At 41.2% G+C, this 18,812-nt stretch overlaps 1 protein-coding gene across 1 annotated transcript in view; it reads right to left on the reverse strand.

Moving 5' to 3' along the window:
• PTPN13 (protein tyrosine phosphatase non-receptor type 13) overlaps nucleotides 1–18,812 on the reverse strand; it is a 133,191-nt gene that overhangs the window by 63,929 nt on the left and 50,450 nt on the right. The window contains exons 6-8 of the mRNA XM_030450537.1: nucleotides 12,855–13,040; nucleotides 9,644–9,737; nucleotides 1,630–2,193 (exon numbers count right to left, since the gene is read on the reverse strand). Coding sequence (XP_030306397.1) covers nucleotides 1,630–2,193; nucleotides 9,644–9,737; nucleotides 12,855–13,040 — 844 coding nt within the window. The remainder of the gene's footprint in view (nucleotides 1–1,629; nucleotides 2,194–9,643; nucleotides 9,738–12,854; nucleotides 13,041–18,812) is intronic.

Here is an 18,812-nt window from a genome sequence, read left to right on the forward strand (position 1 = left end):
GCAGCCTTGGTGGTGACGTGAGAGTTATTGGGGAAGAGGAACGTGGTATCAATTTTCCTGTATATTTGTATATATTTAGTAATTTTCCTATTTATCATGACTGTTTCATTAAAGCTGTGTAGTTTAGTTTCCAACCCATAAGTCTCTCTCCCTTATTCACTCTCCTTTCTTTATCTGGGAGGAGAGGGGGATTAATAGAAAGCATCTGTTATTCGGTTTAATTGCGAGCCGTTGTTAAACTGTGACAGACTCCTTCAGCTTCACACTCATAAGCCAAAAGCAACGAACCTTCTCCATGACCATGACAGACACCTGGGTAGCTAATGACAGTAAAATTCTACTGAGATAAACAGCGGTATCTCTACAGTCCTACTATATGTTCATCTATGCATCTATGCATAGATGTTCACCTATGTTTATTGCATATATGGAATCTATGCTCATTCCCTCATATTATTATGTAGTCCTCTGTAGGAGATACTGATTTGATGGCACAAATTACTTTTCAGCTGTCTTGTCTGCACAACTTGTTCAGAAATCACAGTAGCTTTTTTTAACTGTCTATGCCATTTCAATTAACACTTCTTTCTGGAACACAAGGCTCAGATGCACAGGAAAGAACTGGCTTCCCATGCTGACTGCAATATCATTGCAGTGTCTCCTGTGTCTCCTGAAATAGCCACAAGAGGCACTAACAGGCATTTTTAGAAATTTAACTTTGATGCACGCTTTTATCATTTGCCCTTAATAAGGATCAATTTGCATCTTCAGTGCAGGAAAATGAGGCAAAAATTGTTTGTTTTTCACACAGGAATTTCTGTCACACAACAGCCAGCCAACCATGAGTTTTCAACTGCATGGATTTTGAATGCACCTAGCTAGCTCTGTACATACAGCTCTTCAACAGTATAATTTAGATGACTAAATTATGTCTTCTGGCCCATCGTAAGCAAAGTCTGACTTTGGACTCAAGTTCTATCCATCTGTCCCAAATTTACAACCCCTCAAAATCTCATCACATTTTCAAAACAAAATATGTTATTTGCTTCACTAGGTTCTGCATAAACCCCATTTTATAAGTTTCCACAAAACAAATAGGGTAACTTTTTTCCCCATGCATTCTTTAATTAAGTGATGGAACTTGTTGCCAAGTATTCTCACTAAGGTAAAGATCTTAATGTGAGTCCAAAACAAATTTCAGATTTAAGGGCTTATCTGCATCATCCAGAGATACAGTGTGCAAAAACTGAGAGATCTAGAAAGTAAATTCTCCCTTTCCTCTGAGGTATAAATACATCTCTTAACAGCTGGAGATGAGGATTTTCCTTCAAGAAAATTATTTGACAACTGGCTGTTGCCAACTTAAAAAAAAATTAATTTATTAGCTTCATGCTGGCTGACTTACTGAGATCAACTATTTTCACTGGGTAAGCAATCTGGGTATGCACATTTATTTTTATTGGCAACAGATGTTCCAATGCTTTCACTTTACCTCCAATAGGGGATGAAGCGAAGATGTCATCTGTTTCAAGGGCTGTTACAAGAGATCTAAGGAGATGGTACAAACTTACCATAAAGATAAATCTTTCTTTAATGACTGGAAAACTCAAACCAAAAAGCTTCACCAACCTTCTACATTCATAGCTTCCCTCAGAAGCTGCAACTTCTTCTGTCTCTCTCTTATCCTGTCAAAGGCATTTGATATTGCTGCAGAAGCTGACATCTCTGGTACATGGCGTGTTTGGTCCATCTTTTGTGGTCCAAAGACATCCAGTGCTATGCTCCCATCAGAGTATCTTGCTTCCTTGTTTCTGCTACCAGTAGAAGTCCGTACTGTAAATGCTTCATACTGATGGTTGTGCCCATGAGAGCCTCCAGCATGGTCTCTTTCAGCTGCCTTGTCAGTTGTGCAAAGCAAATCTGTGGAGGAAGCCCATACTTTCCGTTTGGGAGTGACATCTGTAAAAAGGTGACCCTTTTTTTCAAATTCACTGGCTTTACACCTATGAGGCCAGAAAACATCTTCCTGTCCTGAGCTGTAATCTGCAGAAATGCCCTTGAAAAACTCTTCATCTCCTTGTGTTCCTCTAATGGACAGAAATCCCATAGACTTGCTAAGTCCTTTGTTAAGCATGGTCTGTTGAGTGAAGAGAGATTTGTGCCCATCAGGTGCATCAACCACCGATTTTTTTCCTGGAATAAGGAGACATTTTGTATAGGTAATTTTGCACTTAATACACACAAATACAGCAAAAGTTACAATTACTTACAGTTAATGTACGCTGAGCATACATTTTGGCCTTGTTTTTGCCATGTGAAACATTGAGATGGCTGCTTAAACAGCTGGCTCAGTCAGCAAAAACAGAACTCCAACTTCATTCTGACAGCCATCTTACTTATTTCTGAAGTGCTCAAGAAAAAATTATGATCAACTATAACTCAGTAACACTAAAAAAAGCCCACCAACCATCCCATACATGCTGAAAGTTTTCTCATTAGTTTTGCTTCTAGAATAGTCTAGACTATCACTAGAAACAGTTTAATGATCAATCTGAAATGAGCCATTCCTCATGTCTCACACCCAAAGACACCACAATGGCAAGTCCAGGTTTTTTCTACAGATTTGAAAATGTGCTGCAGTGGTGTCAGTAGTAAAAGAAGAATGCATACACAGGAACTTAAAATCTTTTGTCTTCCTTTAATGACTATTTTTGGTGATGGTACTCTCTCCAGAAACAGAATACTCTAGAACACACCAAAAAAAGCTTTTTAAGATCAAAGTGATTCTATGAGTTGTACACATCATGTTTCATTAATAAATGGATCAGCAAATATTAACTGAATACTCTCTTTTCTCTTACCATGAAATTACCCTTAGTTTTGCCTGCTGCCCCTTGAAAGTCAACTGAAACCAACAGTCCTCAATTGCACAGTAGGGACCCTGTTCATCTTATCAAGTCTATTAGCCTTTCACATTGATTTTAACAGAATGCTTTAAGGAGGCTCATAATTGTACTCAAGTACTTTAAAAGCTTATGGCTTTACCATTTCAAGTCAGATACCTACAAGTAGGGGAGCTTGCTGGTTTTCAATTTCTGTTTCTATGATATTAAACTACAAACAGGTGTTTAAACAAAGGCAAGACTAAAGCTAATGTGACCAAGGTTTGGATTGTCTAAAAGGTTCATGTAAGAAATCATACAGTTCCCACATGTTCCAGCCAAGAGAATAAATCAAAACTTTTGACAATGACAATGAACTAATCTCCTGAAAGCATCTGAAGGATCACATAAGATTTTTTAAATATAGCTTTAATTCTAACTCAAGTAAACAATTATCTTTGTAGTGAGGTAAATCTTGCTATTATCTTTTTCTCAGACTACACCTCCCTCATAAGGCTGGTGACCTACATGTAATACTCACAGACACAGAAAAGCCTTTTAAAAAAAGTCCCACTATCTAAATAAAAGAGGGATGGTATCCATTCTGCAAACACATACTTCAAAAGTACGTACGTGCACATCAAGGACAGACATTCCTAAACCAGATTTTAATTTAGTCATGGGAGAGAGAGAAAAAACAAAATACCAGAGTATTTAGAATTGACATCAAAACAGCAAACCAAAAGGAGCTCCAAGAATCCTCCTCAAGAAAGATTTCCAAGATCATTTTAGGCAGATAAAACAACCTCCTCTGAAACGATTTTCACATTTTTTAAATGTAAAAAACACCTAAAAACCACCCAAAACCACCTCTTCAACATAAAGTATTTACATGCACAAGACCTTACTGAACAAAACAATGGCAAACAAAGCAGAAAAAAACAAGAGACAGCTGCACTCCAATATACTACTGAGGCTTACTTGGTACATCATTGGCCATGACTGAGAAGAATATTCCTGTTTCAAAGTATCATTTAGGTCTCTGCACACTGAAGCATTATCTTTTTTCAGGACCCCATCCAGTGAAAAGCACAACAACAATCTTTAAGTACCATTGATTATCCTCACCACTGCATACCCAGAGACATAAACTTATTTATTATATGTTGATGAGAACTGCAGTGGAAAAGTCCATCTGCCAGTGAAAAAGAGCGCTAGAGGGGAAGTGATGTCAGTTACTAATTGAAATAAGTAAAATTTTTTTTTCTAGGGGGGGGAAATCACATAAAAGAGAAGAGACATGTAGAATAAAAGCAGAGGTTAGGAAAAACAGAAGCAGCAAGAATTGAAAGCATTGAGGACAGACATAATAGGAGCTGCTTCAGCTCATGCAGAGGCTCAGCAGACACAAGCTCCTTGCCTTGGCATATAAGAAATGCTCTCTGTTCGCCAAGTCACCCACCCCCCCTGGGGCTTCCCTCATGAGGAAAAGTGATTGCTATCTCATCAGCAGTGAGTGACTGCAGCAGTTCTTATCACTACACCTTTGCCACTCATTCAGCTAATTTCATGATGAGACAGGAGATCAGCTTGTCCCATCAGGGAGCAGTGCAGGAGATGTCTTCTAAGAGATGTCTACAGGTCTGTACAACTCATACCAACATGGAGACATGCAGTGAACAGGAGTTTTTAACTTACTATCAAAAGGAATCTACAGCTGCCTTAGTACTCAGTCTTGAGACTGTAAAATGCCATCTTTCATCTTTCCTTTATTACTCTCCCCATTCCCACTTCTGCTGTTCACCAGTCTTGGCACTTTTGGAAAAAAAAAAGTGCCTTTGCAAAACTCATTGCTCTCTTCAGAATGTCATTTCCACAAACCCTCCCCAAACTTGTACAAAGTGTCAACATGACCTGTTTAAGAATCCTCCTCATCAAAGAAAGGTAAAAAAGAACCTGTGGGCAAGGCATGAACAACCTGCTCAAGTTGGGCATCCTGAGAAGGCAAGCTGAAACAAAGAAGCAATGAAGAGATTTCAGATCCATACTTGATACCAGTCAAGAATGCATGCTAGTCTTGGCACCAGAGAGCAGAGGTCAACTCAACTGATGATACCACCAGCAAAAAAACTGGATCAGGCAACCAGCAACCAACTCAAGGCCAGTTCTTCTGGTTTTAATAACTTAAATCTGTCCTTATTGCTCATAATTTTTTTTTCCCCCTCTGGACTTCCTCAACACACTGCCTCAGCATCACATAGATTAAGGGTCTTAAATGACTGTAGTAAGTCTCTTTCAGCAGAAGGCTCATAGGTCTAAGCTTTCAGCTAACAGTTTGCCACCAGAACAGAGCAGACTGGAATCATATTACCTTCTTTAATATATGCATTTTCAGTGGAATGGCATACCTAAGTCCAAATTATTAAGTCAATACAAGGCTTATCTACCAATGTCTTTTCAGCAGTTTTTATGATGAAATGTGTGGGGAGGATGAAGGGAAGAAATACCACTAAAGAATTATATATGAAGAATAAAGATCCAACTAATGATCAACTGTGTCATGGTTGCCCAAACCAGGACAAACTGGAACCCGACTGCATAATGGAACTTTTACATCTCTAAATTATAATTAATGTCAAGACTCATGTTATGATACTTTTTAAAAAAAAATCACTTGTATTTGTAATGGAAACTCTTAGGATCTCTCCAAAGTAACTTGGCTCCACTAGATATATTAAGTATCTCATCTGAGACTGCACAGAGCTACTCAATGGATAAGTTACTCAAAAGTATAACAGGAAAGAGAAGTGCTTCTCTACTTGTCAATGATGGTGAAAATACAAGCCATTAGCAATTATGATACTAGAGCATGTAAGTAACTTCAAAAGAAGTGCTTTCCCCTTCCACAATTATTTTTCTGCTAAACTGAATTCTTCTTCATGCTCATCTGGATAGTATCTGGGTTCTTCATTTTACATATTGCCCTTGGGTATTTATCCTCTACTTGATGTTACATTGCTGCAATTATTTATAATTACTGCAAATAATACAAATGCAATTATAGTAATTGCACGATTCCAAAGTAAGCAATTAGCCACCAAGAATTTCCAATGAAATTCCCTTGTGGGAAATATGTTAAAATGAACATCTAGATTCCCATACAACTTCAACTGGCAGATGTTATGTTTGCTGAACGACTGTGGATCTGCTTCCTTCTTCCTTTGGTGTCCTTGGTGCAACTCCACCCTCTTTTGACACCACTGTCATTGAAAAACCATCCTTTCATCACACTGACAATAATCTGACAAGACCATTATTATCCAGTCCTAACCAAATTCAGTCTGTCTGCAATTACTTGTGTTCCAGCTTGATCATAAAGTTAATTGATCAAGTATTATATAAATGTAAACATGGTCAGTTCCATCACATAGTGTATCAAGCTTTACTGAATAAACTCAGCTCAATTTAAAGTCTCTCTGACTTCCTCCTCCATTTTTTATAAAACAGAACACCTTTTCTAGCTCCCTTTTAGCAAAGTTTAATGATATACATACACACACACACACACAAGGGGGTGGACAAGTAGGGGAAGTAGTGAAGAAGAAGGAAGATCTGAGGGGACAGGGAGATAGCCTGCCCAGGCATGACAGTGCACCCCATTATTCCATCATGGAAGGTCTGAAAGGCGGAAATTATTATACATGAGTTTAAAAAGTATCTCCCACACCACCTCTGTGCAGACAGAATGACAGAAGAGTCCTTATCACAAGACAATGCAGTTAGTTTCTCAAATCTGAGTAGGCAGCTGGCAGAGGAGTTGGGTTTGCAATCCCTCTGGGGCAGGCTTAGTGCCAAACTGACTGTTAGGAATGCCACTTCCCCCTTTCTTTTACTTCTTCAAGTTGAGAAAATACAAGTTGCAGAAAAAGTACTCCTAAAACAATAAACTCTTTAAGAAGGAAGAAATGAGCTTGGCACAAGGACAGGTCAAAGCACTAAGTAATCCTCAAGCTATAAACTCTGTAAAACAATGTGCATTCTGCTTCGGGCTGACATGACTCCTCTGTCAAAAATACAAATAGCTCCAGAAATTAGGCATCTTGTTCAGAGCAGAGCTAAGTGAATCCTGACAAGCAGCACCTCATCAATGCAACATTTCACTTCTTCCCTTCCTCAGCAACTGCAGAAAAGAAAACTGCATCATTACCCTCTTTCATCCAGGTTTATAAGCCATTTTTTAAACCAGGAAGGTAAAAGGGCCACCTGTCTATTCTCTTCCTGGATTCCTGCATACCCCAGGACAGGCTCAGTGATACAGCTGCTTTTCTGCATGGAGACAGCATTTCACATATCTGGTTTGGTTTCCTCACTTGTCTTTATGTCCATTCTTTTTTTTGTCTTCAGAGTTCTGAGTCTGTATGCAGCACCACTGACAGAATTCCAAAATTGTTAGGCTGAAAGCTCAGTACAGCTGTAGCAACTATACTTAAATCTAAAAGATCTCTGCCAACACTAACCACAAGTACTGCTAGATTTGAACAGAAACAATTCTTGGAAGAAAACAAGCATGGTTTATGAAGAGCAGAAGAGTAATTTTTTTTTAAACAAGAAATCTTCATCTGGCTTCCATTTGGTTTTGCTGAACTCTGGAAGTTCTTCTCCACCCACTCAGTTCTTTTTTTTTCTAGCACTGAGGACACAGGGGAAAAAAATTAAAAAAAGATTGAATTTCCAGATGAGAGATTTTCAAGTTAACAGAAATAAGCCTATGCTGTATTTTTTTGATAAATTAAATCTGAAAATGAGTATGCTGTTTCAGTTCACATATGGTGGTCATCCCTATACACCATTTCTCTACAGACTAAAAGCTGCATCTTCAAAAAAGATGCTTTTCCCTCAAAGCAAAACAGTTAATTTTGTCTGTGAGTTTAAGCTGGGCAGTTACAGAAGTAGTCAATATACCACAGAATGGTAACTAAACAAGAACTTCCTGTTGAAATTAGAAGCAACTTAATTTAGCCTCAGAATATTTTATTTAATTTACAACACCTACCATTTTTGTTCTTTATATCCATGACCTTAGCATGATTTTTCAGCCATCTTAAGTTAGATATAGATATGGAAGAATGTAGAATGTGTTAATACTGGCAAAAGAACAAAGGTGTGCAAAGAAACTGTGAGTATGACAAAACTGGAAATTCAGAAGAATAGGGTTAAGAATGAACTAAGAATTTAACAACAGAAAAATGAGGTTCTGTTACAACTCTTACAATACTGGGGGGAAAGAATTAATTTTATGAAAGAGCTCAGAAAAGAGTTCAGAAAAAACCCAAACATTACATAGTTGACAAATCCAGTGAACTGAACTGATCCCTGTCAGTCTCAACCCCTGTATTCCTACAGATCTTCCTATTGCAACAGAAATATTCAGGAAAAGAAGAAGCAAAAAAAAGCCATCAAGAAAACAAAGGCCCTGATAAAGTAGTCAGAACCATGTATTTGTGCCAGAACATGCAGAGACAGTTTGTTCCAGAAACTCTTTCTGAATACTGAGGGCTGTGCTGGAAGTGCTGGCAACCACTCACATAAAGCTTTTATATCAAAAAGTACCAAGTCTAGGACTCATCTCGAAAGAATCAGTAAAGGAAAACCACCAATGACCTGTCAGACCCGTATCAAACTTTTGCAAATTCAATTGCCACTGACAACTTCATCACTTATTTCACTTCCTGCAATTCACTGCATTGCTGCTTGAAACAAAATTTAAAAACAGAGCAACAACTCAACCACATAAGCAAAGTAGCTTTGTCCCAAAGCTGGTGGTAAATAGGCAGAAAGATAACACAAAACAGATTAAAACCCTGTGTCACTAACATGCTGTTGAATGTGGGTGATGTTGCATTCTGGCACCAAGATACTGTATTTAGAGATTAACATTTTAAGGCAAGAACTCTCTCACCTGATTATCACATCTCACTGCCTGCATCACTTAGTCATCCAAGCTATTGCCTTATACTACCCAGTCCCACAATTCTTCCAGAAAAATACAGGACTGTTTTTTTGGAACAATATATCCTCTTGTCTGAGAAGCCTAGCACAGAGCTGATGCTGCCACTGATGAGGTAATCTAATGAGGCCAGCATCAGGTGTCAACCTACATCACTTCATCCCTTCTCCTCCACAGTGAACGGTTTGCTCCTGAAACTGTCTGCCTCCTCCCTGACTCCCCAGTTTCCTCTTTTCTTACATCCCTGAAGTAACAATACCACCCTGCCTGGCCTCCGTGACCACTTCCCACTGTTGAAGCACAGCAGAACTGTGACCAAACACATAATAACTCTCTGCAGGAAAGAAGTGAAGGCAGAAAAAAATCTTTGTGTGCAGAGGAAAGAGTCCAGGGCTGCCTAGGAAGCAGGGAAACAGGCCATGTGTGACTAGAGATAAGAAAAAGTGGAATCCACAGGAAAGAGGTAACTAAGGCAGGCTATTTCTATTCTTCTAGCTGAAAGTTTTTGTCTCCAGAAACAGAACTTCCGGCTGAGAATCTTTAAAACCTGTTCCTACCATCAAAATTGAACTGGAAAAAGACATGAATGTTCTTGAAACAATTATTCTCATGTCACCATCACCAACACTTCGCTAGACACTGAACCATCAAAATTCTCCACTACTCAATTTCTTTGGCTGCAAAATCTACCAATACTTCATCTTCCACAGGGCTGCACTTATTGCCATAACCCTTACTGCAGCAAGGCACTTACCTGTGGGAAGTCCTTTTCCCCTCAGCCTCTCCCGAATAGCCTGGCTCCTGTCTGGCTGCAGTTTCCTATCTCCATTGCAAGAAAGTTGATCGACCTGTAAAAGAGGCAGTAATGCACAGTCAAATACTGAAACAGCTCATGTCAGTATGAAACAAGTGTCTGTGACATAAATCCATTAAAGAAGTCAGTTACAAAGAGTTAAGTTCAAGTTCAGAGTGGCAATTCAAATTCTTTTATGAAGAAACAGGTTCAGCAGTGACAACATCCCCTAAAACTATCCATTTGAATAATCTGTGGATTATTTTTTCCATACTTACAGTCTACTTTTTTTCCACTACATGCAAATTAAGTCCACAAGCATGTAATTTAAATACATTCCACCCCTACAGCAAACAGAGGAGACAGCAAGACTTCAAAAAAACATTCGATGGTTGCAGCAGGACTGGAACTTGTGACTGGCCTGAAATGCTTTCTGTTTAACAGGAAGAACTGTCTCGTGCCTGACAGTTTGAATCCAATACCTCATAAAACCTATGACAAATGTAAAAATCTAAAATGTAAAAATGTAAAGAAGTATCTTCTTTAGCCCCTCAGGCATATTCCTTCATTAATAATTTGGATGAGGGGATTGAGTAAATTTGCAGATGACACCAAAGTAGGTGGCTGTGTCAATCTGCTGGAGGGTAGGGAAGCCTTACAGCAGGACTGAGACAGGTTGGACCAATGGGCCAAAGTAAATTGTATGAGATTTAACAAGGTCAAATGCCAGGTCTTACACCTGGGTCATAACAACCCCATGGTGAGCTACAGACTTGGGGAAGTCTGGTTAGAGAGCTCTAAGCTGGAAAGGGACCTGGGGGTATTGGTTGACAGTCAACTTAATATGAGTCAGCAGTGTGCGTAGGTAGCCAAGAAGACCAATGGAATCCTGGCTTGTATTAGGAACTCAGAGGCCAGCAGGAATAGGGAGGTGATCATCCCTCTGTACTCAGCTCTGGTGAGGCCACATCTTGAGTACTGTGTTCAGTTCTGGGCACCTCACTATAAGAGGGACATTGAAGTACTGGAGAGTGCCCAGAGAAGGGCAACAAAGCTCATGAAGGGCCTGGAGCAGAATTCCTGTGAGGAGGGGCTGAGGGAGCTGGGGTTGTTTAGTCTGGAGAAGAGGAGGCTGAGAGGAGACCTTAGAGCTCTCTTCAACTACCTCAAGGCAGGTTGGAACAAGGAGGGAAACAGCCTCATCTCCTTAGTAAACTGTCACAGGACCAGAGGGAATGGATGGAAGCTGCACCAGGGGAGGTTTAGGCTGGATGTTAGGAAATATTTTTTCACTGAGAGGGTTGTCAGGCATTGGAATGGCCTGCCCAGGACAGTGGTGGAGTCACCATCCCCGGAGGCATTTAAAAGGCATTTGGACCTTCTCCTTAAGGACATGGTTTAGTAGTTGACTGTGGTGTTATTCAAAGGTTGGACTGGATGATCTTGGAGGTCTTTTCTAACCTAAACATTTTGTGATGTATGTGGGCTACTCTGCCCTGCAGACAACAGTTTAGGCTGCTGACCTAGGGAGGTTGGAGCGAGCAGGGAAACAGCCTCTTCTCCTTAGTAAACTGTCACAGGACCAGAGGATCACACCTGGAGTATTATGCTCAGTTTTGGTCTCCACTATACAAAAAAGATAGGGACAGGCTTGAGAGCGTCCAGAGAAGAGCCACAGGGATGATCAGAGGACTGGAGCACCTGCTATATGAGGAGAGGCTGAGAAAACTGGGTTTGTTCAGCCTTGAGAAGAGAAGGTTTAGGGGAGACCTTATCATGATGTTTCAGTGTTTAAAGGTGGCTACAAAGATGGAGACTCCCTGTTTACAAGGAGTCCCGTGGACAAGACAAGGGGCAATGGGCACGAGTTGCTCCTGGGGAGATTCCAATTGGACGCAAGAGGTAAATTTTTCCCCCTGAGGACGGCCAGACATTGGAATGGTCTCCCAGGGGAAGTGGTGGGTTCCCACACTTCGGAAGATTTTCAGTCTCAGCTCTACAGGGTGCTGAGACATCTCACACAATCTATAGTATTAGAAGGGTTGTAACAGATGACCCTTAAGGTCCCTTTCACTCTGACATTTTCTGATTCTATGATTTTGTTATTGTCTTCTTGCAAAGCCAATGCAGCAACATTTCACTGAACCACAGACTAGCTTCCCTTGGCAACTACTGAAGACTTGAGACATTACAGCAAGTAGCACTGGCAGATTAGCCAGTGCTTTGAGGAGCTCAGGCTCAGCACTATTTTTGGAGACCTGTCATAATCAGCTGCTACCAAATACTAGACAAATGCAGGCACCCCTCACCTTGCGCAAGTGTTTCCAAACCAGATTTATGAAGAAACTATCAATTAGAATATAACACTTTTTATTTTAAAAAGAAACATTATCCAAACATTTTTCTTGCAATTACAGTGCTGTCTCTCCTGACACCAATTTCTACATTAGCACAGCCCCTATGAGATTAAAAAACAACAAAAAGGAGTTTAAATTATATCAAATGAGATAAAATTTGGGGCAATCATGGGATATCATTCCAGCAATAATAAACCACACAGCATTTGTTATAATTATGGACAGAACATACAGAAAGCAAGTGTCGGCAAGAGAAAAGTCAAACAGTACTGACAATTCATGGTCTTCCTTTCCACTCAGAACCTTGAAGTTATTTAACTGCTCTGAAGTCATGTTAGTTTGAGTAAAGGGTGAGGTTGCCTGTCAGGAATAGTAACTTTGCAAAATGAGTTCAAGTAGTTTCTTTCACATCTGAAAACAGCATTTGTCATCATTAGACAGTAACATCCTCCACAATTATCATATCCAAGAGCTGAACAGAAGTGTTAAGACAACCAGCACACTGTCTAAAACACCCAATTTCCTGTTAATAAGCAACTCTTTAGAAGTCAAGAATCACTTTAAAAAAGCAATTTTTCAGTAATAATTTTTAAGCATTTAAAGTATCAACAAGAAGTTTAAGACTTTCTCTAAAGTTCATAATCTTTTTTGTGTCTTGGATTCATATTCCAGGAGGAACTGTCCAGTGAACAAATTGTTACAAGGGTAGAGAAGCAATTCTCGTTTGACTCACCCTTTTCAAAACTGCAATATAGTGAAATGAGGAAGAATGACTGCTCTCTTCCGCTTATTCCTTAAAAATTCCTTAAACTTACCCCAGACAGGCTTCCCAGAACCAGTCTGACCAACTGTTTCACATATGAGAAAGAAGGGGCACAGTTACTGTTCCTTATGTGGGCACTGCAAGCATCCAGAACAGTCCGGAGAGACACACGGGCATAAATGACATCTTCACACATGCCAAGGAGAATGCTGTTGAGATGATCTCCAAGTTTGATCGGCTAATGACAAACAAAAACAGAAGACATATGAGAAATAGTTTTAACAGTGACTTGTGGTACAAACAGAAACAAAAGACATTCAGTGCAGTAAAGTATCTATTCATGAGACTCATTGCCTATGTTATCTGCCCCAGGTGCCACTGGAAAACAGACAGGAGGTTCTGACCCAGGGAGACAAGCCAAATGAAGATGTGGACAATGGGTAGCCTACACCAGAGGTATGTCCGCACTCAGAATGGCATCCCACTCATATTACAACATTATAAGGAAGAAAAGAAGAGTTATAGTTGTAGATGACTCCCAACTGAAGGAAACAAAGGGTCCAATATGCCAGGTAGACCCTCCTCACAGAGAAGTACGCTGACCCCCTGGGGTCCAGATTAAGAACATAACTCAGAAACTCCCTAGTTTGGTATGCTCCTCAGGCTATTACCCATTACTGATCTTCCACACAGTTTGAGAGCAATCTGAGAATGGTAGTCTAAGAACAACCAAAAGATACTTTGGAGTCCTGGTACAGGTGGTGAGGGATTCTGGGGCACAGAATATCTTTCCTCTCTTCCAGTCTCAGGTAGCAACATGAGTGAACGGATGAATACAGTCTGTTAACACATGGCCCCGTGGCTGGTGTCACTGTAATAATTTTGGCTTTTTTGAAGGCCTACATAGCACCAGTCTTGCTGGCACCTCATGAGAGACCTTTCTCAAAGGGGAAAGAGATGTGCAAGAGATTGCAGGGCTGACTGACAGAGCTCCAAACTAGATTTGAAGGGAGAGGGGGATGTAACTGGGCTTGCTAGTGAGGTCCTTGGGTGAAGCAGCCCAGCACTAGTGGGGCAGCTGCTAGGAACTTTGAGAATCAGAAGGCCTACCAGCCCTCAGTGGCAAAAACTGTGTGCTCAGCTCCCTCTCTGAAATGCCTATACACCAATGTAGGCAGCACAGGGAACAGGCAAAAGGAGTTGGAGATCTTTGTTCACAAGAGAAACTTTATGTGCAAGAGCAACTGGAATGCACTGAACTCTACCCAGGGCCGGAGGCAAAATGTTGTGGAAGCTTATGGGTACGAATTAAGGCACATCGACGACAACCCCTAGAGCTCACAGGTGACTTCCATCCAATATTTGTTGGAAAGGCCATACAGCTGGGTGCACTCAGTCCAGAAGGCTCTTGCAATGCATTGATGGTAACTTCCTTGTGCAGGTGGTGGAATAGCCAATGAAGACAGGTGTGCTGTTGGACCCTGCATCAGCAAACAAAGAAGCTCTGGGTGGGGACAGTCTTGGTGGCAGTGGTCACAACATGGTGGAGTTTAGTATCACATGAGGAAGAAGCAGGGCAGTAAGCAGGATTTCAACTCTGGACTTCAGGAGGGCTTTGTCCTCTTCAAAGACCTTCTTGGAGGAATCCTGTAGGCTAAGACTCTAACCATCTCTCCTGGGCTCTCCTACCTTCTAATGTTCAAACATCACTTCCTCCAAGCTCAAGATAGGTGCATTCCATGCAGTAAAAAAAAAAAAATTAAAAAATAAAAAAATTGAATTCTTCAAATACACCAAGGAAGAATGGGGAAAATATGAGCCCACTGCTGAATGAGGTGGGAACCCTGGCAATGGAGGATGCAGAGAAGGCAGACCTACTGAACATCTCCTTTGCTTCAATCTTTACTGCTAAGATCAGCCCTTGGGAATCCCAGACCCTGAGAGGATGATAGAAAGCCTGAAGAAAGGAAGACTCTCCATTGGTCAAGGAGGATTGGGCAAGAGATCATTTGGGTAAACTGAGTATGGGCCAAGGAAGACTCTCCATTGGTCAAGGAGTATTGGGCCAGAGATCATTTGGATAAACTGAGTATGGGCCCTGATGGGAGGCATCCATGAGTGCTGAGAGAGCTGGCTAATGTTGCTCCAGCACTCTCCATCATTTTTGAAAGATTATGGAAAACAGGAGAGGTGCCTGAGGACTGGAGAAAAGCCAGTGTCACTCCAGTCTTCAAAAGGGCAAGAAGGAAGATCCAGGAAACTATAGACCAGTCAGCCTCACCTCCATCCCTGGAAAGGTAAGGGTACAGCTCATTCTGGAGGTCATATCTAAGCACATGGAAGAAAAGAAGGTTACGAGGAGTAGCCAGCATAGATTCACCAAGTGGAAATCATGTTTGACTAGTCTGATAGCCTTCTGCGATGGTGTGACCGAATGGGTAGATGCAGGGAGAGCAGTGGATGTAGTCTACCTTGACTTTAGCAAGACTTTTGACACTCTCTCCCATAACATCCATGTGGGCAAGCTCAGGAAGTGTGGGTTACAAGAGTGGATGATGAAAGGAACAGAGAACTGGTTAAACAACAGAGCTCAAAGGGTCCTGATCAACCATGCAGAGTCCAGTGTAGACTGTGAGCTGTGGTGCTCCCCAGCAGTGGGTACTGCATCCAGTCTTGTTAACATCTTCATGAGGGGACCTGTATGAGGGGACAGAATGTTTCCTCAGCAAGTTTGCTGAGAATGTGAAACTGGGAGGATTGGCTGATGCACCAGAAGGCTGTGTAGTCATTCAGTGACATCCAGTGAAGAGCTACGAGGATGATCATGGACTGGAGCACCTGTCTGATGAGGAAAGGCTGAGAGACCTGGGGCTGTTTAGTCTGGGGAAGACTGAGAGGGGATCTTATTAATGTTTCTGATTATATCTAAAGGGTGGATGGCAAGAAGAAGGGGCCAGTCTCGTTTCAGTGGTGCCCTGAGACAGGACAAGGGGCAACAGACACCAATTGGAACACAGGAAGTTCAACCTCAACACAAGTAAAAACTTTTTTTACTGTAAGGGTGACAGGCTGCCCAGAGAGGTTGTGGAGTCTCCTTCTCCAGAGACTTTCAAAACCCATCTGGACATGTTCCTGTGTGACCTGCCCTGGTTTTGGCAGGGGGTTTAAACCCGATGATCTCCAAATCCTACCATGCTCTGACACTGAATGCCAATTCTAAAGTCACCATTTAGGTGGTGAAAAAATAGCAGGTGGTTGTTTGTTTGGTATTTTTTCCAAACAAGTTGATCTGTAAGGTCAGAACAGCAGTGCTCTCCTTTCTCAAGGGCTTAATGACTAGAGAAAAGGTTCAGAGGAAATTTTTTTTGGTTTTGAACACACTGCCAGTCACAAGCATAAATCCTCCTTACAATCATTTCGTAACCCTCTGCCTGCTACACTTGTTTTTCTAGAGTTCACCAATACTTTGTAGCAGCTGTGGTAGCATTTCCAAAGTCCAGTGACATCATCAAACAACAGCAACAAAAAGTAAGGAATTGAAGAGCAAAGTTACTGGTTAATAAAGCAGAGCTTCACAACACCCATGAGGAACAATCTTGATATAATTTTCTACCCATTCAGTTAATCCAGTACCCTGTATGTGGAATATCACCCTCCAAGGGCATGCAATTGCCAGTGACAACCCAGCTGCTGGAGGTGTCTGTGACTTTAACTTTCTGATATGCAGCTCCTTCAAAGTGAGTGGTTACCCACCATGTCCAAGAACTGTTACGCTTTTTGCATTGCAGAGCACTTCAAACCATTGTAATTTTTCAGTCTTCCTAGCATTAATACTTTTAAACTGTACCATAAAAGAAAGAAAAAAAAAAAAAGAAAAAAATTGTTCTGGACTACCCTTATTTAATTAAAAGGCTTTTCTCACATATTTGTTTAGCACTTCTAGGTTATCCCAAAAATAATTTTGCATTCACCCACACTTCCATCAGAGAAGCAGCCCATTAAGCAACAGAAGCAGGCAAATATGGAAAATGGTAATAAAACAAAAAACAAAACAAACAAACAAACAAAAAAAAAAAAAAAAAAAAAGAAAAATCTGCACATACAAATTAACACTTAAAAGTAGTGTCATACACAAACTCCTTTGGCCTCCACTTACTCCACAGAGAGAGACAGTGCATGAGAAGATCTCAAAGGTAAACTTTGGACTTCTGCCACCCTTTTCTTTCCAGGCATACTTCACCACACTGTCTTTGGAAAAGACCTGTTATAACAAAGATTAAAGCACTTCTTCCCGTGGCATTACTGTGCAAATATTGCTACAATCTTATACCAAAGGATGAAAAAAAGATAAAGGGAACTACTTTCTGCTCAACACATATCTCTAGGCCTTTAAGTCACTCTCCCACTACTGCTGACTACTGGACTTCTACAAGATGAGAGCAAAGAAAGGAGATAGCTGTCTAGGAAAATACTAGGGCTTTAGGCAGAGGAGGCATTACAAATAAGCATCCCTTCAAATTTTCAGACTTTTGCATTCAGGCAGTTACTTGCAAATCAGTACAACTCAGTACCCAACTACCATTCTGTTAGAGAAAATACTGGGAACTGAACACTTAAAGTACCGAGGAACCTGTCAAAATTTCCTTCCTTACCCTTACACATAACACCAATGATCAGGAGCGATGCCAAATATGAAGCAGGAAGAGCTTATCTCCTCGAGCTGCACAATGCTCTGCCAAATTCTGCAACCACAACTCCATCAGTGGGTGCTTTTTTAGGGATGCATTTAATCTTATTTTTACTCTTTTCACTATTAACTTCTGAAAGTTTAATTGGGAGTGGGGAAGGAGCATCCAGGAAGATGACAAATCACATCAGGAGTTCTGCTGGGTGTGTGAAATTACCCCATTAAGCAATAACACTTGGCTCTGAGCAGTCTACAACCCTGTCTGCATTGACTGACAAGTCCACAGCAACAATTTATTTCCTCTTCCAAATAACTCAGACCCTTCTTGGCCATTGTGTAATGTAAGTATCTACATGTGCCAAGTCCAGAATCACATAATTTACTGCAGCATGGTGAACAAACTACTTTATTATGAGTAAAGCAACAATGATATTTAAATACTTGGTTTTCTATAAGCCTAAGCCAAGCAATTTTCTGCTTTGTCAGCAGCCTAAACTGTTGTCTGCAGGACAGAGTAGCCCACATATATCACAGAATGTTTAGGTTGGAAAAGACCTCCAAGATCATCCAGTCCAACCTTTGAATAACACCACAGTCAACTACTAAACCATGTCCTTAAGGAGAAGGTCCAAATGCCTTTTAAATGCCTCCGGGGATGGTGACTCCACCACTGTCCTGGGCAGGCCATTCCAATGCCTGACAACCCTCTCAGTGAAAAAATATTTCCTAACATCCAGCCTAAACCTCCCCTGGTGCAGCTTCCATCCATTCCCTCTGGTCCTGTGACAGTTTACTAAGGAGATGAGGCTGTTTCCCTCCTTGTTCCAACCTGCCTTGAGGTAGCTGAAGAGAGCTCTAAGGTCTCCTCTCAGCCTCCTCTTCTCCAGACTAAACAACCCCCAGCTCCCTCAGCCCCTCCTCACAGGAATTCTGCTCCAGGCCCTTCATGAGCTTTGTTGCCCTTCTCTGGGCACTCTCCAGTACTTCAATGTCCCTCTTATAGTGAGGTGCCCAGAACTGAACACAGTACTCAAGATGTGGCCTCACCAGAGCTGAGTACAGAGGGATGATCACCTCCCTGTTCCTGATGGCCTCCAATTTACTCTCCCACTCCACTCTTTCCTCATCTACTAGGCAAGTCCTCTTCTTGTAGGAGATCAGGTTAGTCAGACAGGACTTCCCTTTCATAAATCCATGCTGACTGGGCCTGATCACTTGGTTATCTTGTATGTACCATGTGATGAGACTCAAGATGACCTGCTCCATAACCTTTCCTGGGACTGAGGTCAAACTAAGAGGTCTATAGTTCCTGGGATCATCCTT

Source organism: Calypte anna, chromosome 4B (assembly GCF_003957555.1).
Source record: "Calypte anna isolate BGI_N300 chromosome 4B, bCalAnn1_v1.p, whole genome shotgun sequence".
Classification (NCBI taxonomy): domain Eukaryota; kingdom Metazoa; phylum Chordata; class Aves; order Apodiformes; family Trochilidae; genus Calypte; species Calypte anna.